This window comes from Medicago truncatula, chromosome 3, assembly GCF_003473485.1.
Source record: "Medicago truncatula cultivar Jemalong A17 chromosome 3, MtrunA17r5.0-ANR, whole genome shotgun sequence".
Lineage (NCBI taxonomy): Eukaryota > Viridiplantae > Streptophyta > Magnoliopsida > Fabales > Fabaceae > Medicago > Medicago truncatula.
In genome coordinates this window covers 49,379,698-49,405,677 of record NC_053044.1, presented here as the reverse complement: position 1 = coordinate 49,405,677, position 25,980 = coordinate 49,379,698, and the positions used below count along the sequence as shown (strand labels likewise).

The window sequence follows — 25,980 nt, the reverse complement described above, 5'->3', positions numbered from 1 at the left end:
TTGGAAATCTAATCTACCCTTCTCCCATTTTTCAATGGAGATTTAGTCATATTGATGCCCCAAACACTGACCTGGCATTGCGTTTTACACTTAAGACTCCAACTATCTGCAAATTACGTGCGTGTCTCGACAGAATTTACTTCTCTTTATATTTTGACTTATTGTGGACTATGGATCTGCATTTAGTCATGCATTTTGAAAAATAATTGTTAGGTTCGTAATTTGCTTTAAGTTAAATATCAAATACTCTTGGGTGTAGGATACATCGTTTTTGTTAATTGTTGGTAGATGATGTATGATGTGTTTGTAAAATTACATTTTTTTTCCTTTTCTTGTCTGTTTGCTTCATTCTTACTTGTAAGTGATTTATCATCTCATTTCTTTCAAATCCTTGTAGGGTATTATTCTGAAAACACCTTTGCAGTGGCCTCTCAATAAGGGCTTTTCGTTTTCCTGTTGGCTCAGGATTGAGAACTTCCCTAGAAATGGAACAATGGGTCTTTTCGGTTTTCTTACAGAAAATGGAAGGGGGTCCTTGGCTGTGATCTCAAAGGAGAAGCTCACATATGAGGTTGGAATTAAATCTTCTGAAAATTTTGTTCATGTTGACAGTAATTTCAATAATCATTTATTCTTTACTATTTGATATATTTTTTCTTTAGATAGTTTGTCTTTGTTTTTTTTTTTTTTTGCTTCTAATCTTGAGAGGTTCCAATTATGTGTCTATTATATATATGGGATAAGGCTTGTTTGTGTGTCTATATCTATCTATCTATCTATCTATATATATATAGTGAGAATATAATGCCTTTTATATGTGAGAATGGCAGGAATATTTATCAACACTTAGATAAAAAAAATAAATGGTTGAGATTAAAAAGTCCAATTTAAAGAACATATGTGACTTTTCCTATCCTATTGCTTCTCATAAACGCATCTAAATTCCTTTCTTCCATAACCCAACCTCTCCTCTTCAATGGCCTTGAGGCCGTTCTGATTCCAATTCTACTTCTCACCTTCGCTGTCACTCTAACCCCAATAACCCTTCCATGTTTTTTTTACTAAGCCATTTAACAATTATTATCTTACTGTATGAATAATCTGACCACATTTAACAATTATGGGTTTGTGCCCAAAAACAAAAGCAATCGATTAAATATGATTTTTTTTAAGAATGAAAATTACGAAGAAAAAACTATCAGTTGCTAATTTCATTGTAAAATAATTTCACAACATTCAGATTATACAAGTGCAATTCGTTCATTTATGTCACCCTTTGTTGCTAATTTCTTTTGTTGCTTTAGTTGGCCGTACCTTAGATGTTTTCTGTGCCTGTTGTTGTTGACTTGATTCTGCCTTTCATGTTTGTTAGTCAATCAACCTGAAGAGACAGCGTTCAGACCTGCACGTTAATTTAGTCAGGAGGAGATGGCATTTTCTTTGCATAACTCATAGCATTGGAAGAGCATTTTCTGGGGGTAGCCTGTTAAGATGTTACTTGGATGGTGGTCTTGTCTCATCAGAAAGATGCAGGTTCAAACCCCAATATATTTTCAATTGAGTTTTTTATTTTTTTTATTTTTTTTGTGGGCTGTTGCGAAATTGTTTCTTGTGGCATTCTGACTAGATTTACATGCTTTATTTATTCAGGTATGCAAAAATCAGTGAACCGTTAACTAGTTGCATGGTTGGTGCTAAACTTAAGATGCCTAACTATGAAGACAGTACACTCACGTTTGAATCGATCCGTGACTCATGCCCATTTTTTGGCCAAATTGGTCCTGTTTATTTATTCAATGATGCCATTTCTTCTGAACAAGTACAGAGTATCTATTCTTTAGGTCCAAGTTACATGTACTCTTTCCTTGATAACGAAACTTTACCAGTTTCTGGTGATAAAATGCCTAGTGGGATTCTTGATGCCAAAGATGGTCTTGCATCAAGAATTATCTTTGGACTCAATGCTCAGGTCCCGTACCCATTTCTTTTCCCTTTATACATGCATATTCATTTATTATTTGTTTCTTTTTCAATAGAAGAGTTACTTTTGAGACATATTTCATGTATATCTATACTCAAGCATGTTTGTTTATTATTTTTTCTTCAGGCAAGTGTTGGCAGAATGTTGTTTAATGTTTCACCGATAATGAGTCATGCAGTAGATAAGAATTCTTTTGAAGCAACTGTAATTGGTGGGACTCAATTATGCTCTAGACGCATGCTGCAGCAAATAATGTATTGCGTTGGCGGTGTATCTGTGCTTTTTCCTCTTATCACCCAGTGGTGCAATTTTGAAAATGAAGTTGGGGAATCTGAAAAGACACCACTAATGCAGTCAACGAGGGAGTGCATGATGGGTGAAGTTATTGAGCTTATTGCTTCTCTATTAGATGAAAATGTAGCAAATCAACAGCAGATGCACATTGTGTCTGGATTTTCAGTCCTGGGATTCTTGTTACAATCAGTTCCTCCACAACAACTGAATCTAGAAACTCTTTCTGCTTTGAAGCATCTTTTTAATGTCGTCTCTAATTCTGGTATACAGTTTGTTCCCGTTCCTTGCTCAGATAGTTTTCATCTAATGATAATTTCTTTTGCCACTATTTTGTCTTTATATTTCTATTGCAATGCTCCTCAGGACTGGCAGAGTTGCTTGTGGAGGAGGCTATATCTAGCATATTTCTTAATCCTCTTATCTGGGTCTGTACTGTTTACAAGGTGCAACGTGAACTATACATGTTTCTGATCCAGCAATTTGACAATGATCCTAGATTACTGAAAAGTTTATGCCGGCTTCCACGTGTTCTTGATATAATTCACCAATTCTATTGTGATAATGTAAAGTCTCGATTATATATTGGAAATAACCTTCTTCAACATCCTGTGAGCAAAAAAGTTATCGGGGAAAGGCCTAGTAAAGAAGAAATGCACAAGATCCGTCTTCTTTTGTTGAGTCTTGGTGAAATGAGCCTCAGGTAAGGTTTATTTATTCTGCTCGATATGAACTGTGTTTACATTCTCGTCTCTCCTTCAGTGAACATTCACCACTGTAATTTTTCAACCCTACACATTTTTTATTCAACCAAATTTTGGGGATATACAGGCAGAATATTGCTGCTGGAGACATGAAAGCTCTCATAGCGTTTTTTGAGACAAGTCAGGATATGACCTGTATTGAAGATGTCTTGCACATGATTATTCGCGCTGTTTCTCAGAAATCTCTACTTGCTTCTTTCCTTGAACAAGTTAATATCATCAATGGTAGTCAGGTTTTTGTCAACCTTCTCCAGAGGTATATCACGTCTAACATTCTTTTTTATGCATTTTAATAACAGATAGGAATAATGAATGATTATTGATAAATCAACTTTGAACTTTTTGATGTTCACTTATTTACGGGCAAATCTATTTTGAATTCTCTTTTTCCTCGTCAACAATATATGCTGTTTTAGTCCACCATCTTCATTGTTTTTCTGATAAAGCATGCACATTCATGAAATTTTTGCTGGGAGGGAGCCTTGGCGCAACGGTGAAGTTGTTTTCATGTGACTGAAGGAAGGTCACGGGTTCAATTCCTGGAAACAACCTCTTGTGTAAAAAATAGGGTAAGGCTGCATACAATACACCAATTGGTGGGACCCCTTCTCGGACCCTGCGTATGCGGGAGCTTTAGTGCACCGGTAGTGATACATGAAAATCCAAGAGTACTTCTCTTGGTATTCCCCATATGCTTTAGTGCACCGGTAGTGATACAGGGAAATCCAAGAGTACTTCTCTTGGTATTCCCCATATAAATCTAAAGCACTCCTATAGGACAGAGTACTTTTCCAACTTAAATATTAAACACTCTACGAATTAAAACTTAATTTACACTGAAATTTCATTTTTAGACCTAATAAAGCCAAACATCCTAATAAGCTCTTCCTCCTATTCTAAGCTAGCTAAAATAATAAAATCTCTGAATAACCAACAAATGACATTCTAAGCTGGCCAAAATAATAAAATCTCTGAATAACCAACAAACGACGATAAATAATTCTAAACAAAACTTGGTAAAGATTAAAAATCGCAAATAAAAAATCCGTTGTATATAATTTCCGCCAGATGAGAAAGTTCCGATGGAGCTTGACCCGATGGTGCGGTCAAGTTTGTAGGATGAAGTCCAGCAATGTGCAATTTGAAGTTTAGTAATATAAGAGGCAAGAAAGATCTAATATATTGAGGGAAAGAGAATTCCAGAGAAAATTGTATCTCTTGAAAATGGATAATAGAATCAACTAAATGAAATTGTTTCAGTGATCAGCTTTATGTAGCTGACTTCGACCTAGAGTCGTTGACGTTAACCTACACCAACTGTAACTGACTTTCATAGTTGTTTCTGCTGTACATTCAGCTAGATGGAAATTGAATCACATTAGTGTTCCAATTTCCAAGTAGGCTGGATTCTTTGTAGGACAAGTAGAACAGGTGCACTGCATCTTTGGAAAGTGATAGTTCAAATACTCTTCCATAAATTGCACTCGACATTTGTTATCTTTTTATGTTACTTAAAGTGTTCTAATATGTGTGTAACTGTAAAGTTAGTTCATAAATAGTTTTATAAAGTTAGTTCATATATATATATATATATATTTGGTTCTTATGCCTTCTTGCATTCTTCTGTCTTGTAAGGGAGTATGAGTCTATCCGATTGCTGAGTTTACAGTTCCTTGGAAGGCTTTTGGTTGGCCTACCGTCTGAAAAGAAGGGGTCAAGATTCTTCAATCTCCCAATGGGAAGATCCAAATCTATTTCAGAAAACTATAGGAAAATCAGAATGCAACCAATTTTCCTAGCTATATCTGATAGACTTTTCAGCTTTCCGCAGACAGAAAATCTCTGTGCTACTTTATTTGATGTTCTTCTTGGAGGTGCTAGCCCCAAACAGGTAATGTGTCATATGGAACCCCTCTCCCTGAGATCTCGTGTTTTCCCTCTGTTAGTTCAATACTCTTCTTTCTTACGAGAGTTCTCGAACAACATTGATGTGTTTGACAAGACTGAGTGAATTAGTTATTATCTCTGTGCTACTTTATTTGGTGGTCACTTGCTAACAATCGCTCAAGTAAATTGTGGTTTACAGGTTTTACAAAGACACAGCCACCTTGAGAGGGTGAAAAGCAAGGGAAGTAGCTCTCATTTTTTACTTCCTCAGATGTTGCTTCTGATTTTTAGATATTTGTCGGGTTGTGAGGATACAGATGCAAGAATAAAAATAATCAGAGATATACTTGACCTTCTTGATTCAAATGCTTCAAACATCGAAGCTTTTATGGTATGGCCATTATAAGTTCTTTTTTCGCAAACAGTTGATGACTTGGTGAATTATTTTTTGATTCATGATATTGTTAATAGGAATATGGGTGGAATGCCTGGCTAACATCTTCTCTAAAGCTTGGTGTGTTAACGGACAAAAATGTCAAGTTGCCTAATCATGGTAACAGTACAATGGATGAGCTGCTTGTGGTGAGAAATTTGTTTTCTCTAGTTCTGTGTCACTATCTGCATTCTGTAAAAGGCGGCTGGCAGCAGTTGGAAGAAACAGTCAATTTCCTGGTCATGCACTCTGAGGAGGTATGATTGGAATCAAGCCACTTGTTGGCATTTTATCCTTTAATGATGCTATAATCTTTTTAGAATGCTGTTCTAGTTTTGTTATTATGGTCTGCTCATATACTTCTTTATTCAAGTGATGGTTTTGTTTGAAACTCTCTTTGTAGGGCGGCAATTCATATCGGTTCTTTCTCCGTGATATCTATGAAGATGTGATTCAGAATTTGGTCGATTTGTCAGCTTCGGATAATATTTTCATTTCACAACCCTGTCGAGACAATACACTGTACCTTTTGAAATTAATAGATGAGATGCTGATCTCCGAAATTGATAAAGAACTCCCGGTACTTGACTAACCTACAATTTTAGTGCATGAATTATTCAGTTTTCGCTCTCGATAAGAGTAAATTAAATGTGTGGAGGATGAGATATACTTCATAAAAAACATCCAAAAAATCAAAGGAGGGCATTACTGCAACAGAATACTCAAATTTTATTGAAACATTCTTGGTCTCAGCATTGTATAGTCGCCACCATGGCAACTGAATCACATAATTAGGTGGGCCAGGACAACTTCTGCTTGATGTATTGGAACTCTACTAAACCATACAACAACAGAGCCACAAGTGCACCTCTGCAGCATCGAACTGCTCTATTATATTCTTAACACTTTTGTTCCAAAGCCAAAAACAAAGCTTATAAATTGGGCTTAGGTCCTAACTCAAACCTACAAAATTTGTTTGTTTGGTGAGAAATGGCCAAGCTTTATAAACACTAATTAGACAATTTCACTAGGTGATGTGTGACTAAACACACCCTCTCACACCCATCACAGTTGAGGTGGATTTCCAACGTGTCTTACTCTGATTGTTCCAAACTGTGAAATAGCGTAGAAATAAACTTTCTCCAAACTTCATTCTTATATACGAACCCCCTAAGCCTGCAATAGGATAATGTCATGTCAATAACAGCATTTATGAAATATTTAGGTCTTATATCATGTTTTGATTTATTTGTATAATTATGTTTAGAACCTATTACAATATTCAAAATTGATAGTATTTTATCAAAGATATGCTAATATTTTTCCCTTGCAGCTCCTTGGAAGTGAATCTGATTTTCACCTTGATTTGGAAATGGAATGTCATAAAGAGTACAGTTCTGCCTTAAAAGATGTGTTGATAGGAGAAGTTGACGAGCAAACGTCTAGGTATTAAAACACTGAACCCTGCTCTACCCCTTATGGCACTACATGCACTAGAAAAACATAGTTATTTGATGCTTGGGATATCATTGTTTACAATTTGGTCCTGAATTCTTTCAGAAAATCACAAAATTTGAAGCAGCCAGTACCATGTGACGATACAATTGAAGAGAAATGGTGGAATCTCTATGACAATTTGTGGGTTGTTATTAGCAAGATGAATGGCAAGGGACCCAGCAGCGTGTTACCCAAATCATCCTCATTTGCAGGACCATCTCTTGGTCAAAGGGCTCGTGGTTTAGTTGAGTCGTTAAACATTCCTGCTGCCGAAGTGGCTGCAGTTGTTGTATCAGGAGGGATGATAGGCAATGCTTTGACCCCAAAGCCTAATAAAAATGTTGATAAAGCAATGGTTTTACGAGGAGAGAGATGCCCTAGAATTATTTATCACCTTGTTATTCTTTATCTGTGTAAATCTTCCCTAGAAAAGTCATCGCGATGTGTCCAACAGTTCACCTCACTCTTACCTTGTCTTTTAACTGCTGATGATGAGCAAAGCAAGATTAGGCTGCAACTTATCATCTGGTAATATTGCTAGCAAGTACATAAAGCAAGCATACGATTTTACAAGTTTACCTATCATGGATTATATTATTATTTTCTTTTTTTGAGAGTCAGTTCTCAATTTCTAAGATTGACCTATCTATCACAAGCTAACTTTATGTTTGCACTTGGTAGGGTACTGCTTTTTGTTAGGTCACAGTATGGAATGTTGGATGATGGAGCTCGTTTTCATCTTTTATCACATTTGATCCGCGAGACTGTCAATATTGGAAAATCAATGCTTGCTACTAGCCTTGTGAGCCGTGATGACACCTTGGATCCTAATTACAATTTGAAAGATGCAGGATCCATTCAAAATTTAATTCAAAAGGATCGAGTTCTGGCAGCAGTATGTCTTAAAATGCTTTCCTGAACAAGATATATTGTTGTCGATATGTGTTGCACACGCTTTTGTGGGGGCAGGGAAGGGATGTAATGCTATTTTAAGAAAATTTAATAAAGAATAAGTTGATCAAATTGTTGATGTTTTTAATTTGAAAAATATCATATACGATAAATTTCAAGACATCTTCAAACAACGTATTAAAATTTATTTTGGGTTAATATGAAATCTCCAACTATGATTTTGCAAGAAATTTATCTGATGAGTTCATGTAAATAGCAGTCTATGCTTACCATACCTAGAATTCGAGTTATAACATGATCAAGCATCAATAGGAAATATGAAATTATTATTTATTACCTAATTGACTATGGTTAATTCATTTCTGTGTATGGCATTGTTTTTGCCATACATCCTTTTCGATCCTGGTTTTCTCTGTCTACCAGTGCTATTTCATGTTTTTAACTAACTTCTATCACTTTTCAGATCAGCGATGAAGCTAATTATACACAGATATCAAAAATTGACCGCGCCCAGCAGGTACAGGAACTTCATATTAGAATAGATGAAAACACCTTGGCAGAATCTTCTAGTAAGCAAGCTCTTGAAGATGAGATCCAGAATAGCTTGAACTCCATTCTTTCTTCAGATGATAGCAGAAGAGCTGAATTCCAGCTTACCTATGAGGAGGAGCAGCAAAACGTTGCTGTATGCAAAACATCCCTGTTTCACTGTTAATATTTTTCCTTTGGCCATGCTTTCTTTTCATAAAAGGTGTTTGATTTAATTTTAATATACATATAAACAATTAGGTTTGCTTTTACAGGAAAAATGGATACACATGTTTCGATCATTAATTGATGAGAGAGGTCCATGGTCTACTAAACCTTTTCCAAATTGTATCGTAACACACTGGAAACTTGACAAGACAGAAGACACATGGCGTAGGAGGCCAAAACTAAGGCAAAATTATCATTTTGATGAAAATCTCTGTAATCCTCCTTCGGCCACTGCTAGCGGAATTGCTAGTCCTGTTAATGAAAGTAATCCCGGATTTGTGGGTAATATACCAGAACAAATGAAGCAGCTCTTGCTGAAAGGGATAAGAAAAATAACTGATGAGGGAACCTTTGACTCCAATGAAACGAATACTGAAATAAGTGGACCTAATACATCAATTCCCCCAGACCATTCAGACTCCCATTCTTCTGACTTACTAAAGGATAACAGTGACAGAAAGGATGTTGTGCATGAACGAAGAGACACTCCCTCTTCACCTGAGACAGAAGCCAGCAAGGTATGTGGTATCAAGGAATATGCTCCTTTGGTATTTAAAGGGAATCTGAAACTGTATTACAATTGTGACTGTCACGTGTAATTTCCATCGCAGGTGCTTGTGTCAATTCCATGTGTTCTCGTGACTCCAAAGAGAAAATTAGCTGGTCATTTGGCAGTCATGAAAAATGTTTTGCATTTCTTTGCCCAATTTTTAGTAGAAGGTACCGGTGGATCTTCTGTTTTTAGAAACTTTGATGCCTTGAATAATTCTGATCTGACCAAGTCCGTTCAGAAGCAAAGATCAATGAAGTGGCCTGCTTCTGATATGGATCTTCAGAAGGGAATTACAGTCGGTAATGTAGAGGTAATAAATGGAAATGGGCCTGTTAAACTTATGAGGTGTGTTAAACGCCATCGAAGGTGGAGCTTGGCTAAGGTTGGTTTTTTGGTTTCATTATCTTCTCAAATTTTGTAGTTTTACTAATTGATACCGTTTTTGTTTTGTTTTGGGGGAGTTGATTCTTTAACTGATTACTGTTTTAGATAAAAGCTGTTCATTGGACCCGATATTTGCTCAGATATACTGCAATAGAGATTTTCTTCAGTGATTCAATTTCCCCAGTATTTCTGAACTTCGCCTCACAGAAAGATGCAAAAGATATAGGAAACTTGATAGTTGCTACCAGAAATGAATATTTATTTCCCAAAGGAAGTGGAAGAGACAAGAATGGACCTATAAATTTTGTTGATCGACGAGTGGCACAGGAAATGGCAGAAACGGCCAGAGAAAGCTGGAGGAGAAGGGATATAACAAACTTTGAATATTTGATGATTCTCAACACACTTGCTGGAAGATCATTTAATGATTTGACCCAATATCCTGTATTTCCCTGGGTCTTGGCTGATTACACGTCAGAGGTTCTTGATTATAATAGGTCATCTACATTTCGAGATCTGTCAAAGCCTGTTGGAGCGCTTGATACCAAAAGGTTTGAGGTTAGTCTGATTTAGTTGCTTCAAATATTGATTGGAATGATCTCGATTTTTTTACTAGTATCTATTCTTAGTGTATGCTTCTTACATTTAGGTGTTTGAAGATAGATACCGTAACTTCTGTGACCCTGATATACCCAGGTAATTATCAGGCTTGGTTTTATGATTTACTATAATCCTTTATTTATTTAGCTCTCTCTCTCTCTCTCCCTCCCTCCCTCCGACACATACCCATTATGTGAGAGTGAGGAGTTAATGTTGATCATACAACCATATAATTAGTCATTACTGGTACTGCAGCTATGTTTAAGTTTAATCTTGCTGTCCATTTAGGCTCGAATAGTTATGATTAGCTCCTATCACACATTCAATTGTTATCCTCTAATACACACACACACACGGCATATTGGGTGAGAGCATGTCCTTATGAGAGGAACAAATCTGGACCTGCAATGCAACATACAAATGGTCAAAGTCCTTTTTCTTCTAACTCTACACACAGAACTCTCTCTTATGTGCTGGTGCTTGTTTACTGATGCAGCTTCTACTATGGATCTCATTACTCAAGTATGGGCATTGTGCTTTATTACCTTCTTAGATTGGAGCCCTTTACCTCTCTTCACCGTAATCTGCAGGTATCTCGTCATGTGACATATTTTAAGCATTAACTAATTTTTCTCACGTTCAACTTCAATTTGCATGACAAAATTGCACTAGCATGAAACGTTAGAATTCATTATTTAGAAGCAAGGAATAGAAACTGTCGTCATCCCTTCCCCTGATTTTAGTAAATAATTTTTATGAAACTAATCATTGTTGAAATTGTTAAGTTTTGGTTAGGAAGGAATAAGGGGAGAGAGAGACAGAGAGAGATAAAATAAAGATTCAGAATAATCCATTATTAAATTAATTGGTTATATCACTTTGTGTTTGGATGATTGAATTTTATGAGGTAATATAATTTTCGAGGGTAATTCAAATACTTCAATGTAAATTTGTTTGGATAATAAATTCAGAGAATTTTCAAAATGAAGGGATTTTATGTCATATTTTCTTTAAAACTAAGTCTGGGCTTTTGGGAAAACCCCATAACCCACATAGAGAAGATATAAGATTTGATAAGAGTTTATAAAGAAATGCATCTCTCACCTTACAAGCCGGTTTTGTAAGGATGAGTTATGACCAATATAAAAACCTATCATGGTATCAGACCCTATCACCCACCATATATATCCACACACGGAGTCCAATAGTGCTGGGTGTGAGGTGGTTTGAAAAAAACTCAAGTCCCACATAGAAAAGAGATTTTAGGCCTGATAAGAGTTTATCAAGAGATGCATCCCTCACCTTACAAGCTGGTTTTGTAAGGATGAGTTAGACCCAATCTAAAAACTTAATAAGGGAATTTCAAATATCACCTAAAAAAAATTATAATTGTATATATAAAAAATTAATATCACCTAAAAACTAAGTTTGAAATTCTTTCCTTACCCTATAAATTGTGAATCACAAATTGGTCCATATAATTTTTTTGATTATGCTTATTGGTCCCTGTATGATGTGTGTGTGTGTGTATTCAAATTTTACAGATTAGCCCCTATCTACTTTGTTTCCTAAACTCGTAGGTTGGTGCCTACATATTTATAGAAATTTGCAGATTGGTTTCTCGACTTTTATAAATTTTACCCCAATTTTTATTTTTTAACCCACTTGCACACACACACATATAAGTTTATAAAAGTTGTTAATTGGTTACTCTATCGAAACAAAAAATTTAGGCTTAAATGCTATTTTGGTCCCTTAACTATTTAATTGGTATCGCTTTGGTCCCTTAACTAAAAAAAAGATTGTTTGAGGATTTTAAGTGTTTTTTTAGTCTCGTTTTGGTCCCTTCTGTTAGGTTTCTGTTAGTTTTAATAAAAAATATTAAGTGTGGACACGTGTCACCTTGTCATTGGCTCTGAGATTTAAATATATATATTTTATTTTTTTGTAAAAAATTCCGAGAACCAATGACAAGGTGACACGTGTCACTTTGTCATTGGTTCTGGGATTTTTTTAAAAAAAAAAATATATATTTTAAAAAAAATAATTTTTTTTTGTAAAAAAAAAAAACTCAGAGCCAATGACAAGGTGACACGTGTCCAGGAGTTAACTTTTTTTTAAAACCACGGAAACCTAACAGAAGGGACCAAAACGAGACTAAAAAAAACTTAAAATCCTCGAACAATCTTTTTTTTAGTTAAGGGACCAAAGCGATACCAATTAAATAGTTAAGGGACCAAAAGAGCATTTAAGCCAAACGAAGGGAATTCAATCGAAGCATCTAGAATTCTGAACTACCTGTAATTTCTAATTGTTTCGCCAAATAAACACTAGGGATAATGTCGAGTAAATGACTTTGTAGAGATAAAATAAAATCACTTAGTTTAAGATAAGGTTCTTAAAGTTAGTATCCCTAAAAATATAAGAAACATGGTTATCCCTAGACAACATAACTTGTTATCGTACTACATCTTTATGTTGGCTTTGGCATTTCTTGTGCCTTGCCTCATCATTTGTTTAATAATATATATCTATTTTGCCTTTTAAAAATATCATAACATGTTATTATGCATCATTCATTTCCTTAAGTAATTTTGTAGATATTGTAACAGTCTCTTTCAAGCTAAAGTTTACTATTGAGATTTGAGAGTTCCACAGTGGAGAGTGCATTGGCCTGGATAGTAGTGATATATAAAATGAGGGGACAATGCTCATTTTACAGGCATGTTTTGTGGATTGGTTTTGGCTCAAACCAAATTCTAAGGTGGCATCAGTCTATCTGAGACTATTTTAGATCTGATAGGCCATTTTTATCGCGCCATTACTGGGCTGATAACAGGCAATTGGTATTTTATTGTGCTTTTTTTAATGATGTGTGGTCATTGTTTGCATGTACTCCATTAACCAGTGACTTTATTAGGAATTGTTATTTCTGGATTAATAAACCATCTTCAGGTGATCCATCAGCTTAAGCTTTTAGGGGAATTGGTCGTTTAAATGATATTAGAGCCTTTGTGAATAGTAGTTTTTTCCGGTTTTAGTTTACAAATCATGGTTTGATCCATGTTAAATCAAACCTTTTTTTTTCACTTTAAATCAAACCTTGTTTTGGGATCCAAGAGAATGACGAGCCAAGGACATTACCTCTTTGTTTTCTGTGTGTTTTCTTTTGTTTTATGCTAGTTTTCTTCCTTCCTCTCATTGCATCAATTCATAATTCATTTTTGTAATGCTTTTTTTGTCAGGGCGGTAAATTTGATCACGCTGACAGACTGTTTCAAAGCATCGAGGGCACATTCAAAAATTGCCTTACAAATACCAGTGATGTGAAGGAGTTAATACCCGAGTTCTTTTACATGCCTGAGTTTCTCTTGAATTCAAACTCTTATCATCTAGGAGTTAGACAGGATGGTGAACCTATTGGGGATGTTTTCCTCCCTCCATGGTCGAAGGTATGTGAATACCCTAAAATCAACTATGCAAACATGCAAATAGAGCAGGATACATAAATAATGCTGGCAATTATATTATATGATATTTTTCCACAATTTTGTCTGGGTTCGGGGACCAATATGTGTGTGTAATAGAAACTTTGATCAAAGCAAACACAAATAACATCTTTTGTGGACTAAATTGTATATCAGTTGATAAAAGTTAATTGATTCTTGAGGTTTGTTTTTATTTTATTCTCTTCTCACATACACTACAAGATACACGGCAAGTATTAACTCAATTAGTGCGTGTATCTCATTATATATTTCAATTTTGAAATATTCACACGAGGTAGAGAAAGTCAAACAGAAATTCCTTTCAATAACATTCTAATTTAGCGAACAGACAGTACTTAGTTTCAAATCATGATTTGCACAGGGTTCCCCTGAAGAATTCATTAGAAGAAACCGGGAGGCCCTTGAAAGTGAATATGTCAGTTCAAATCTTCATCACTGGATAGATTTGGTATTTGGATACAAGCAACGTGGTAAACCTGCTGTAGAGGTATACATCAAGATCCGCAGTTGTTTGTTTTTCAGTAATTCATGCAAATCAGAATTGGCTATACTGTTCGTGTTAAGGTTAGTTAAGTTGTTAAAATTTTAATTGTAGGCAGCGAACATATTCTACTACTTAACTTACGAAGGAGCTGTTGATCTGGAAACAACGGAAGATGATTTGCAAAGAGCTGCTATAGAAGACCAAATAGCCAACTTTGGTCAGACCCCAATTCAGATGTTTCGCAAGAAACACCCAAGAAGAGGGCCACCTATTCCAATTGCACGTCCTCTGTACTTTGCTCCTGATTCAATTAGTTTGACTTCCATTGTTTCTAATACAAGTCAATCTTCATCAGCTATACTGTATGTTGGTCTAATGGACTCAAATGTTATCCTTGTGAATGAGGGTCTCAACTTGTCTGTTAAGACGTGGGTATCAACTCAACTGCAATCTGGTGGAAACTTTACATTTTCTGGTTCACAGGTCAGGCTTTGGTTTGATCAGACATTAATGCATTTGGATTTACTGTGTAGCATGTTTTACTTTTTGATTAGAATTGTTTTGTATGATGAATGTTGAAACAACCTCCAACTTTTTCAGGACTATTTCTTTGGAGTTGGTTCTGAAATGCTTTCACCACGTAAAATTGGTATTCCTGTGCCTGAACATGTTGAACTTGGAGAACAATGCTTTGCAACAATGCAGGCGCCCTCAGAGAATTTCTTAATATCATGTGGCAATTGGGAAAATAGTTTCCAGGTCATATCATTAAGCGATGGCAGAATGGTGCAAAGTATTCGACAGCATAAGGATGTGGTGAGCTGTATTGCAGGTACTTTCCTGGTTAAGATTGATTCCTGGTATGATAACCATGAATATACCATACCATTTGATGTACTTGAGTGCACTGTCTTGATTGTTGAATAGGGGCATGTGTCCCTTAACTCTTGTTTCTTATGTGATCTTGCCTGTTCAATAAAGAGAAATGAATGTTCCAGCTCCTTAAGTCACAAGTTTGCAGTCATTATGATGATTTTTTCCCAATGTTTTATTCCTGTTTGTTGAATGAATTGAATTGGGATGTTTTAATATCTGAAGATTGCTCCTTAATACTTTTCACAGACATAACTTTCATTTAACAGCTTGTTGTGAGATTTTTGTTGATCTTATTTGAATTGGTGATTTTCAACCTTCTAGTTTCTTGTGTCTGGCTAAAGAATGTTAATTGTGATGCAGTTACATCTGATGGGAGTATCCTTGCAACTGGAAGTTATGATACCACGGTAATGGTTTGGGAAGTTTTTCGTGGTAAAACAGAAAAGAGAATTCGGAACAGTCAGTCTGAGTTACCTCGTAAGAACTATGTCATAATTGAAACTCCATGTCATATCCTCTGTGGGCACGATGATATAATAACTTGCTTACATGTTAGTCATGAGCTTGATATCATAATTAGTGGATCAAAAGATGGTACATGTGTATTCCATACCTTGCGAGAAGGTAGATATGTCAGATCCATACGGCATCCATCAGGCAGTCCTATATCAAAGCTTGTTGTCTCTCAGCATGGTCAGATTGTGATTTATGCTGATGATGATCTTAGTTTGCACCTGTATTCAATAAATGGAAAACACCTTGCTACCTCCGAATCCAATGGACGTCTCAATACTATTCAATTGAGCAGATGTGGTGAGTTTTTGGTAGGTGCAGGTGACCAGGGCCAGATCGTTGTTCGCTCTATAAACACACTAGAAGTTGTTAAGAAATATCAGGGGGTTGGAAAGGTTTTAACGTCTTTGACAGTAACCCCAGAAGAATGCTTCTTAGCAGGCACAAAAGATGGAAGCCTCCTTGTGTATTCGATAGAAAATCCTCAGCTACGGAAAACGAGCCACAGCAAAAGTACGAAATCAAAAACTTAATAGAATAGAATAACAACGCATGCAAAAGAAGCATGTGGAATCTTAACAGTTAGAGCTGTCCCGTGATAACTGTCCCAGGTAATCATTCATTTATGAATACTTGATTCCTTCTTTCTTCTCCAATATCAGGATTTGTGGTTGATTGTGCATCTCTATCTATACTAATTAGTAAAGATCTCAGGAAAAATTGCACGGATATGAGGGGGGTCTCGATTTTAAACAAAATACTTAACCTCACATTAAATGAGAGTTTTAGTTAAGTTATTTTTTTAGTATCTTTGAAATTGTTCTTCCCATTTGTTCAATGAGAATAAAAGGGTTTGAAAAATAAAAGCATATTAATTGAAGAATATTTTATTAATGACATTAAATAAGATAAAATTAGTTGAGATTGTTTATCTTTTGGTCCCACTCCATTTGTAAATGTAGTACCAAATTTCTTTTCCCCGTAAAGTCCTGTGATTTGTATTTGTTAATCTTTGTATTATGTATATAATCCTAGTATAGTAGTATATGATATTCGTAATTAATTAAGCACGGAGTATGATGTTTCATGATTGCATATTAATGAATATTCTTCCGTTGTCTATTACAGGTACACCCACTGACTACATGTTGGGTTATTTGATCTTGCCATTTTATTGAGTTCTGGATGTTATCCCACAAAGTGTTCGGCCTGTGGCATACAGAAATGAGACGTGAGAGCACCAGCCTTTTCTGAATATAGAAAACATAGTTTGACATCTTTCATACTGGATTATAGGAACCAAGTTGCTTATCTTCTACTTCCTGAGCATCGTGAGACATTAATTCCCCAAATCGGTTTGTATTTTAGATTACCGGGAGCTACAGACTGGGGGATTTGTTTATAAATGTACATTATGTTAACTCTTCAATGGGATTTTGGGGATTCATGTGCACTAAAATTGTAGCTTTGAGGTACTACTATTTTTATTGTTTTTTTGTTAGCATAACAGAAGTATATTTGTACAGACGGGCTTGAATGCCTTATCTTACAACAAAAATAGATCCTCGCTAATGTGATGTACTCTACTGTAAAAGGACCAATATTATTATAAAGTGAAGTATACTATTCAGAAGCGGGATTCATCTACCCAGTTGCTTTTGCTATCCGCATCAAGCTTTTGTAATGGGGCTACAGTTTCAATAATTAAAATCAATCCAGGAGATGAAAGAGTTTTAACATTTGAGAGAAATATCTGGTGACTCTTTTCTGAAATTTTGTAATCAGTGACTGTTGCAATGCAAACGGTCTGTAAGCAAATATCAATAATTTATCATATGAGGTTTGATACGTTACTCTTGATTTTTTGGTGCGAATTGTAGAATGTATTTTGTAAACTACTCTTGTTGTTTGGGTACAAATTGTGGAATGTATTCTGCAAATTTTACAATTTAATACGGCTTGGCTAAACAAGACACACCACCAAAGAAAATTCCTTTATGCTCCGAGTTGGGTGTCTATTGTGTTTGTGTGGCATTTTACAAAAAATCAAACTAACCCGACACATCTAGATAATATTCTCAGTTGAAGCATGAGGCTAATCCCTAGTATTACTAAAATATGTTGAAATAGTTATTTGCCTGTTTGTTATATGTTGAAATATGTTGGAAGCATGAGGCTAATCCCTATTATTTTTGGAAAATAAGTTTTTCTCTCTAAAATGAGTTTCTCAAATAAATTATGTTGAAACATGAAAATGAAATAGTTATCTTGATTAATTTTTAAGAAAATCATTTCTAATAGAGGAAAAAAGAAAAATATAATTTATATTTATTTTGTTTTTTAACATTATGTATTAAAACTTATTTTAATATGCAGTTTTCAAATTGAAAATCGAGAAGTGAACCAATCAAGTTTGAAGTTCTTTATTTCAATTCGGTTTTTGAACCAAATCTAAAAAAAATTAGTTCAATTTAGCTTGGTTTGATGGTCAGTTTCATCGGTTTTGTTCGAACCTCTTGCATCGTATTTTTTGTCTCATCATAAGATCAAAAAGCTGGAAACAACCTCGTAAATATTGGCAGCATTTGGGTTATTTTCGTCCCAACAATACCCCTCTTCATCTCTCAAAAAAAAAAAATACCCCTCTTCATCATTCTGACATAGTTAGCTTTCACACACACTTTCACAACACAACAAAACACATTCTCTATCCGACACATTTCTTTCCCCATCTATCAATCAGGTTAGGGTTTGGATTAGGGTTAGGGTTTCACCTTCGAATGCATCAAAATACCCAAATTCGACACTATCACCAACAATGTACAACTCTATGAACATGTCCGACCAGATCAAGAACAACGAAGATCCTGACAACAACAACAATCACATCCATTTCGATTCACCAACCCTCGAAGATGCTTCCGGCGAAGGTGAAGGTCAAATCAATGATGTTTCACTCGAAAATGTTTATGTGTCCGGCGATGGAAACCACCCTGATATGTCTGTTCAACAATTCGACGATTCTAGCCAGCTCACACTTTCGTTTCGTGGCCAAGTTTATGTCTTTGATTCTGTTACCCCTGAAAAGGTTCAATTTTTCCCCTTTTTATTTTCCCCTTTTCAATTTTAATTAGTTTCTTCCTTGTGAATTGTGAAAGATTGTTTTTTTTTTTTTTTTTTTTTTTTTTTTGTTACAGGTTCAATCAGTGCTGTTACTGTTAGGTGGATGTGAATTAAATCCGGGTTCACAATGTTTGGACACATCGCCTCTAAATCAGAGGGTATAAATATAAATTTTGATATATAATTATACATCATTGTTGTAGAATTTGAATGCCTGGATGAAGTTACTCACAATTTTTTATTTTTTTAAATTATTTGGGTATTTGTGTAGAGTGGTGCTGAATTTCCTACAAGATGTAGTCAACCGCAACGAGCAGCGTCCTTGATTAGGTTTCGTCAGAAGAGGAAAGAGCGAAACTTTGATAAGAAAGTTAGATATGAAGTGCGTCAAGAAGTTGCACTAAGGTCTGAATCTTATTGTAAGCGTACTTATTTTCTAGTATCGTGCGCTGTTATATTTAAAAATCTATGCTTCTTCATTATGATCTTTTTTACACATGATGGTTTGGAACGGATTTGTTTCTTTTTAAACCATTTTAATTGTAAGTAATAGATATACAACATCAACCAAGCATTATCCCACTAAGTGGGGTTGGCTAATTGTAAGTAATAGATATATTATTGAATATTGATTGGTATGGTAGAGATCCAACAAGATGTGCTTTACAGTGTGTTCTCACTGTGAAGTAATGTGAAATATATATATTTTTCTGTGAGATAGTATGCACAATGTTAATTGAAGTTTTGTCGGAAGAGAAATGTTAAGTCACACTCTCTAACACATTCCATTAGACACACTCCAATCAATTAATGCCACATCATCCATTTTTCTAATTTTTTCCTTCTAACCGGTTCGTCAAGTTGGAGTGAGATTTTTAATTTATTTTATATTATTATGGAAATTGCTAGTTGTCGCGACAGAAAACCCAGCAAAGACTTCACAAGCGCTCATTTACTTGATATATTTCCTAAACTATTCCGAAGACTTCCCATGTTTTCCAGTAAGGAATAAATTTAATTGGTCAAACACTTTTCGTGATCGGTTCGAAATGAATTCTCTCAAATGAATAGAAATGCTCTATTATTTTTTGGGTTGAACTTCACGTCTTCGACATTCACTCTCTCCTCCAAAAGACCAAAATTGTATCAAGTTATCATCTTCTACAATTAATCAATTTGTGAATTGGAAGTTTCGTAATTAGTACAAGGGTACAATTGGTACTGATTGTAGAAGAGAAGAAAGCAAAGGAATGGTGGGTTTCAAAAGGAAAAATACCACACACATAGTTCATACATCTGCAAAGAGGGATTTAATGTTGGAACTGTTTTCCAGTGTAGTATGAACGACAGAAGCTACAGAGATGATAACCTCATACAGTTTTGGAGGAGTGGGGGAATGTGGAAGATGAAAAATTCAACCCAAATAATAATATAAAATAAATAAAATATTAAAACAACCGCTCTCCAACTTGAAGAACCGGTTAAAAGGTAAAAATTAAAAAAGTGGGTGGTGTTGCATTAATTAATTGAAGTGTGTTTAATGGAGTGTGTTAGAGAGTTTGACCTTAGCATTTCTCTTGTCTGAAAACTTTGCTCCTAGGACTATTTTATGACATGATTAAAGGGGCAATTCTGCTGTGGATTAAATTCAAAACTTTGCTCCTTCCGTTCAATACAAGGATCACATTTGCTCACAAAAAATGTCCCAAAATTGTTGAAGTAATCTATCGTAATTTGATGATTAATTATGATATGCTGTGCTGACATATTGTGCAAACTGATATCTTATAAGCTTCTAATTTCAAAAGAATATTGTTGAATCTTGTGGGTGTAACAAATGCATGTGCATTATTCAGTCTCATTTCATTTGTTTGTATGTCTTGTAATTCACTCCTTGAAGCACTATTTTTTCTAGGCTGAAATAGAAGTACCCTCAGTGAATAGACTCTGAAAGCTCTTCCCTTGTATTTCTTTCAATGAGTGATTTACACAAAGCTATTTTCAAAATCGGATGATAGAAAAGATTTTGGTTTCTACCTATTTTTATGTACACATATATGTGAATCTAATATGATATGATAGGCAAAAATTAAGGTGTAGACGTTATATAAATTAAATAGAACAGATATTTATACATGTAAAAACACAAAACACTGATGCACCACTGTACAGTGAACCCTCATTGCTTCCAATTGCTTGTGGTAGAGCATTTCGCTGTTATGGATAAGTCCTGCAAACAGCTCTTGCTGACTGAAACGCGTGACACTCCTTCCTCTGATTCATTCTGCCTGTTTTCGTCATACATCGCCCTCTCAAAATTTGTTGTTTTTTCCCGCTGCCTATCTTACAAACAGACTGCTGATCAAACAGCTCTTGTTTTCAATTGTGTATTGAAACTTCTTTTACTGATGATTTGTTTTGAAGTACAAAGGTTTAAAGCCATTAGGATATTAATTAGGTGTGTTACAGTTTTCCAAGTTGTTTCATTTCTGCTGCTGTCTTTTCTGTAGCAGCCAATGTCATTCTTCCATTTACTATTTCACATATAGCATTTTTGGGTGCAGACACTTCAATCCGTGTTTTGTCTCTGTCCTTAACCACATTATTTTTGTATTTCCATGTTTCTGATTTAGGAGACAAATATTTGTCATAATAAGGTTAAGTTAAGACAACAAACATTAGCGCTAACAAGTTTTTGGTTCTTCTTGACATCTGCACATCTTTAATCTTTAATTAAATACAAAGTGGCTTCAAGTATAATTCATACTGTAACAGCATCCTCCATCAGTATGTTGGATGCTTGATACATCCAACAATTATATTGCTTGCCTGCTTGAATGAAAGATTATATTTCGTACTTTGTGATTTGGTTCTTTGGTGTCTTCATTCAACACACTCTTTTTGAAGCACACTCATATATTTATCACTTTTTCAAAAGTTTATTGGCTTAAAAAATATACCAATGCTAAAGTGTAGCTCCACAAGACTGTGCTAGTGTTCCTCTTTATTGGGATGTTCTAGTTATTTGGATTGTATTGACAGATGGCCTGTTGCCTTGATATTTGTTACTTCATAATAATTTAATGTCCTGCAACTTTTATTATCGCACATCAATGTAGCTGTTCAACTTTCTTTGCACCTTACCTATTTATTTTCTATTTTTAAAATGCAGGATGCAACGTAGCAAGGGTCAATTTACATCAGCTAAGAAACAAGATGGAGGTAACAGTTGGGGTTCTGATCCCGAGTCAGGGCAAGATGTAGTTCAATCAGAAACGTCGTAAGTTTTTGACTGAATATGGGTTTCTCGTGGTGCTGTTTTAGATTTGCCATCAGATGTTTTACTATCTCCTTGATTTACATGGTTGTACAGATGCACACACTGTGGAATCAGTTCAAAATCCACCCCTATGATGCGAAGGGGGCCGTCTGGCCCTAGGACACTATGCAATGCTTGTGGGCTTTTCTGGGCAAATAGGGTAAGTATTCATCATCCATATGTTTTGTTTTGGGCAGAAAACCTCTTGTTCATGTTCATCTATCTAAAGCAGTTGAAATCGAAAGCAAAAAAAAGATAAACTTTTTCCTGTCTTTTTAGTGCTATGGGTCAAACGGTGGGTCTTGGATAGCACTTCACTTTGTTATTAAAGAATGGATTGTCCACCTGCAGTGTGGACAAACTTTTCTTCCCACCAGATGGAATTGATGTAGAAGTGTCAGTCTCATATCACTATATCAGTAGAACTCTCATTGTAAGCAGAAGGCTCCCTCAGCCTTGCTGTTAGGACCTAGTGACGGACTCTGCATCAAGTCACCTGTTCTTTCATTTTATTGGAAGACTTGCATTTTCATTCCTTCTAAAATATCAGCATTCTGAACTCTTTCTCCCTAAAATTATTGTGTGATATCTGCTTTGTCTGTGATCATCAAAACCTAGGAATGCTCTGTTTATTAATATCAATTTCAATGCGCTATTTTAACTATTTTCTTCATGAGTGGCAAATATTTATCTAAACTCCTTTACCTCCCATTTCAAAGTGGATTGAAATTGAGTGACTTTATGGAGGGAAAGTTATGGTGACTTGAGTGTATTTTAGGGTGTTTTGTGAGAGAGGAAGATGAAAGACAAAGGGTAGTTAAGATGAGAGAGATAGATAGAGAGGAAGTCATGGCAACTTTCCCTACACAAAGTCACCCAATCCTAACCCTTTCAAAGCATGTCAAGGGAGATGCATCTATATTCCTGTAAGCATTAAATCATATTTATCCAACTGCGAAGCTAATGACTCGAATTGTGGATCTGCCAGCAATCACACATTCTGACATTGAAATTTTGTAGGGTACTTTGAGGGATCTATCTACTGCTAGGAGAAATCACGAACAACATACTCTTGGGTCACCTGAGCAGGTATGCTGTCATTCACTAGATTGGGTTTATTGTTTAATTGTGTAGTTGCCAGTACATTAGTTGCAAATTCTGAATAAGAAATTTTGCAGGGTATGAGGGATCTATCTAATCCTAAGAGAAACCACCAACCGCACCCTCTTCCACAACCTGAGCAGGTATGCTTTTATCAACTTCATTGGGTTGTTTGTTTACTCAGTGGTAGTAAATGCATTTGTTTACCAATATTTACATTTGATGACCAGGTCGGCGAGGGTAATGAGGACTTGAACTGTGGGACTGCTCCTGCGCATAACGATTCTGTTGATGATAAAACAGCCGTGGTATCCGATCAATGAGTTTTCCAGTCATTGGCTTTAGCACTCACAACTTTATTGTAATTCCAATGGATTCGACTGATAGAATGTACAGCTCTAGAGAGGCTTTCGTCAACACATGACATGAGGTCTATTTAAGATATGCTCTTGGATTAGTTGAATTAGCTGTTTATCTCGGAATGTATAAAGTGGAATTTGAATGATGACTTAATTTAGTTTTCATTGGGTGGACGCTAGTTTTAGTTTGATACTTTAATTATTGTGAAATTGTGGGTGGCATTTAGCCTGAGACAAATTTTCCCACCACGGGAAAGTTGCTTTTTTAATGCCAATTATTCTATAGTATTAGTATTAATACTATAGAATTGATAGGTTCTATTCATAATGAAGAATTGTGTTTAGATATAAGACTAGGTTTCGTTTCCAAAACCATCCCTAATTTTCCTCTTTCCATGCTCCTCGTAAACAATGAGTAAAGTTTTTTTTTTCTTTCAAGGGATTAAATTCTAATTTATTATGTTATTCGTTATACCTTTGGAATTAATGATGCGATGTTTCAATAAAGTTTTCAACTTTGAAGATTCCAATTCAATGGGGCTAAAAGAATTTTTTGTGGGATTAAATTCTAATTTATTATCTTGTTTTTTGTGGGGGCATCAATTTCAGTTTTGAAGGAGGAATTGGAAAATGTAGAACTAAGAATTTTGTGCCAGTTTTGGAAGAGTTTATTCTCCTGAAGAGAGATTGATCATACAAGGGTTAAATAAGTTTTTTTTTATCTATAAATATTTCTAATTTCATTTTTTTTCCTTTCAAGTTTTGGTTTTCAAATATTTTGTCAGATCTTTTTGGTTATTGCTATATCCCACGAAATTTGAAAATAAGAAAGCCACGATAAGGCACAATCAAACAATTACAATAGTTTCTTTTTTTAATTTTAAAATAATATAATTTAGGATTTGGTGGCAATCATGGTCAGGTTAGTCTTATTCTTAGCTTTCGTGGAATAATGCTTCGTGGAAAACAGCATTTTCCTTTTTATATAAATCCATACATATTCTTCGAAATTTTGACTAAAAAATTAAATGTGACTCTTGTTAAAAAGGGTCACGTTAACTAGTGTGACCGGTGTCACACTAGTTAAGAAAACAAAAAATATAACTTTTGTATTGAAAATAACATTTTCTATAGGCTTATTAAGTATTTGATTAAACAAGTCTTTTTTTTTTTTACTATACTTATTTCTTTATCCGGCACTAGTTAACATTTTCCTATAAAAAAATATATTGTTGGAGGAAGTAAAATAACCGTGTAGTTGAATTCCTCCCAATACATATCATAATTGGCAATTTGATTTTTGCGGAGATTCGCATCAGTTTAATTAGCATAATTTTTTAGTGTAAAATTATTTTACAACATAGTATCACATCCAATTTGATGACGTGATAAAAAAAAGTGTCGATTCTCGATCCATTGTTTCATTTCAATCATTATTATTCTTTTAAGTTACGACTCTTTAATTCCCATTTTTTAAAACTCTCGACAAGTAGACTCTTTGTTTTCATGTCACTTGATCTCATTTGTCACCAAATAACCAAATAGGATAGTGAAAATAGGGAACTTCTATGGTACACTCATAATTTTGAGTGTATCGGTACTCTTGTTTTATAAAATTTATAAATTAACGATCACTTTAATGAAATAAAAAGGTATTTGTCAATATTTATATTTTAAAAAATATCATTTCATAAGAAAAACCATCATTTCATTCTTTATAAGGATCATATTAAAAAATTTATATTTTGTCATAAAAAATAATCAATATTCATTGTTATGAGTAATAAAAATTCTTAAAATTTAAATTTTATTTCGTCGAAGCTTTTGGTAAATAAAATTTAATTATCTTAGTTGTCAATGATAGAAAATAATTATTTTTCTTCAAAAAAACAACTCATTTATTATTAATTTTACGATTTGGTGTACCGATACACCCAAATTTATTGGGTGTACCATAAAATTTGCCGTGAAAATAAAGGATTTGTCGATAAATAAAAAATGAGGACTAAAATTAGACAGTTAAAAAATAAAAAAATAGTTTTCATAAGTTTAACTCACTTGCCAAAGATATTGTATTTTTTCAATGAAAAATGTTATTTAAACAATTATTTTATAATACAATTTGTAGGACACAATACAATAAAATATAAAGGGGTGTATTGGATTGAGATTTTAAAGGATTTTAAAAGACTTTTTGATTATAAAAAAGTCTTGTACGTAGTATTCAATCAAGACTTCTATAAAATATAAATAAATCTTGTGGTATTCAATTAAGACAATCATGACATTTTTTTCAATACAACGAAATCCGTTGGTATTCAATTAGGATTTCTCACAACTTATAAAATCTCATTCGGTATTCAAAAATTGATAGATTTTAATGGATTCTTTTATGCAACGTATTTTGTGAGACTTTTTGATTAAAAATGTGAACAAAATGCTCATTCAACAATCTCACAAAAATTTATGAGACTTTGTGAGACTCCCACAATTTTCTTTTTTGTCCAACAAGAATCATTTTCTCATTAGTTTCCAGGTGCACATAACATTATTATCGTAAAATTATATTCTCATTCCCATGGCCCATGAATAACATTTCCACGTGAACAAAATGATATTGCTTTAGGTGTAGAAAATT

At 34.6% G+C, this 25,980-nt stretch overlaps 2 protein-coding genes across 5 annotated transcripts in view; both read left to right on the top strand.

Annotated features, from left to right (window-relative positions):
* LOC11429830 (BEACH domain-containing protein B) overlaps positions 1–17,393 on the top strand; it is a 30,052-nt gene extending 12,659 nt beyond the window's left edge. For all 4 annotated transcript variants that reach the window (XM_003602841.4, XM_024780116.2, XM_024780117.2 and 1 more), the window contains 25 exons: positions 398–571; positions 1,373–1,533; positions 1,651–1,969; positions 2,108–2,537; positions 2,639–2,975; positions 3,104–3,292; positions 4,672–4,927; positions 5,123–5,314; positions 5,395–5,613; positions 5,760–5,936; positions 6,690–6,802; positions 6,917–7,381; positions 7,535–7,748; positions 8,229–8,450; positions 8,569–9,039; positions 9,133–9,456; positions 9,564–10,016; positions 10,108–10,154; positions 10,555–10,648; positions 13,304–13,510; positions 13,929–14,054; positions 14,163–14,534; positions 14,652–14,883; positions 15,288–16,051; positions 16,569–17,393. In XM_003602841.4, the coding sequence (XP_003602889.2) occupies positions 398–571; positions 1,373–1,533; positions 1,651–1,969; positions 2,108–2,537; positions 2,639–2,975; positions 3,104–3,292; positions 4,672–4,927; positions 5,123–5,314; positions 5,395–5,613; positions 5,760–5,936; positions 6,690–6,802; positions 6,917–7,381; positions 7,535–7,748; positions 8,229–8,450; positions 8,569–9,039; positions 9,133–9,456; positions 9,564–10,016; positions 10,108–10,154; positions 10,555–10,648; positions 13,304–13,510; positions 13,929–14,054; positions 14,163–14,534; positions 14,652–14,883; positions 15,288–15,973 (6,480 nt within the window). In that variant the 3' untranslated portion in view covers positions 15,974–16,051; positions 16,569–17,393. The remainder of the gene's footprint in view (positions 1–397; positions 572–1,372; positions 1,534–1,650; positions 1,970–2,107; positions 2,538–2,638; positions 2,976–3,103; positions 3,293–4,671; positions 4,928–5,122; positions 5,315–5,394; positions 5,614–5,759; positions 5,937–6,689; positions 6,803–6,916; positions 7,382–7,534; positions 7,749–8,228; positions 8,451–8,568; positions 9,040–9,132; positions 9,457–9,563; positions 10,017–10,107; positions 10,155–10,554; positions 10,649–13,303; positions 13,511–13,928; positions 14,055–14,162; positions 14,535–14,651; positions 14,884–15,287; positions 16,052–16,568) is intronic.
* Positions 17,394–18,065: 672 nt separating this feature from the next.
* On the top strand, positions 18,066–23,693 carry LOC11420876 (GATA transcription factor 25). The gene is made up of 8 exons (XM_003602840.4): positions 18,066–18,528; positions 18,638–18,721; positions 18,835–18,968; positions 21,736–21,843; positions 21,937–22,042; positions 22,903–22,971; positions 23,061–23,126; positions 23,214–23,693. The coding sequence occupies exons 1-8, from the start codon at positions 18,259–18,261 to the stop codon at positions 23,304–23,306; spliced, it is 930 nt and encodes a 309-aa protein (XP_003602888.1). The 5' UTR covers positions 18,066–18,258; the 3' UTR covers positions 23,307–23,693.
* Positions 23,694–25,980: the final 2,287 nt, after the last annotated feature.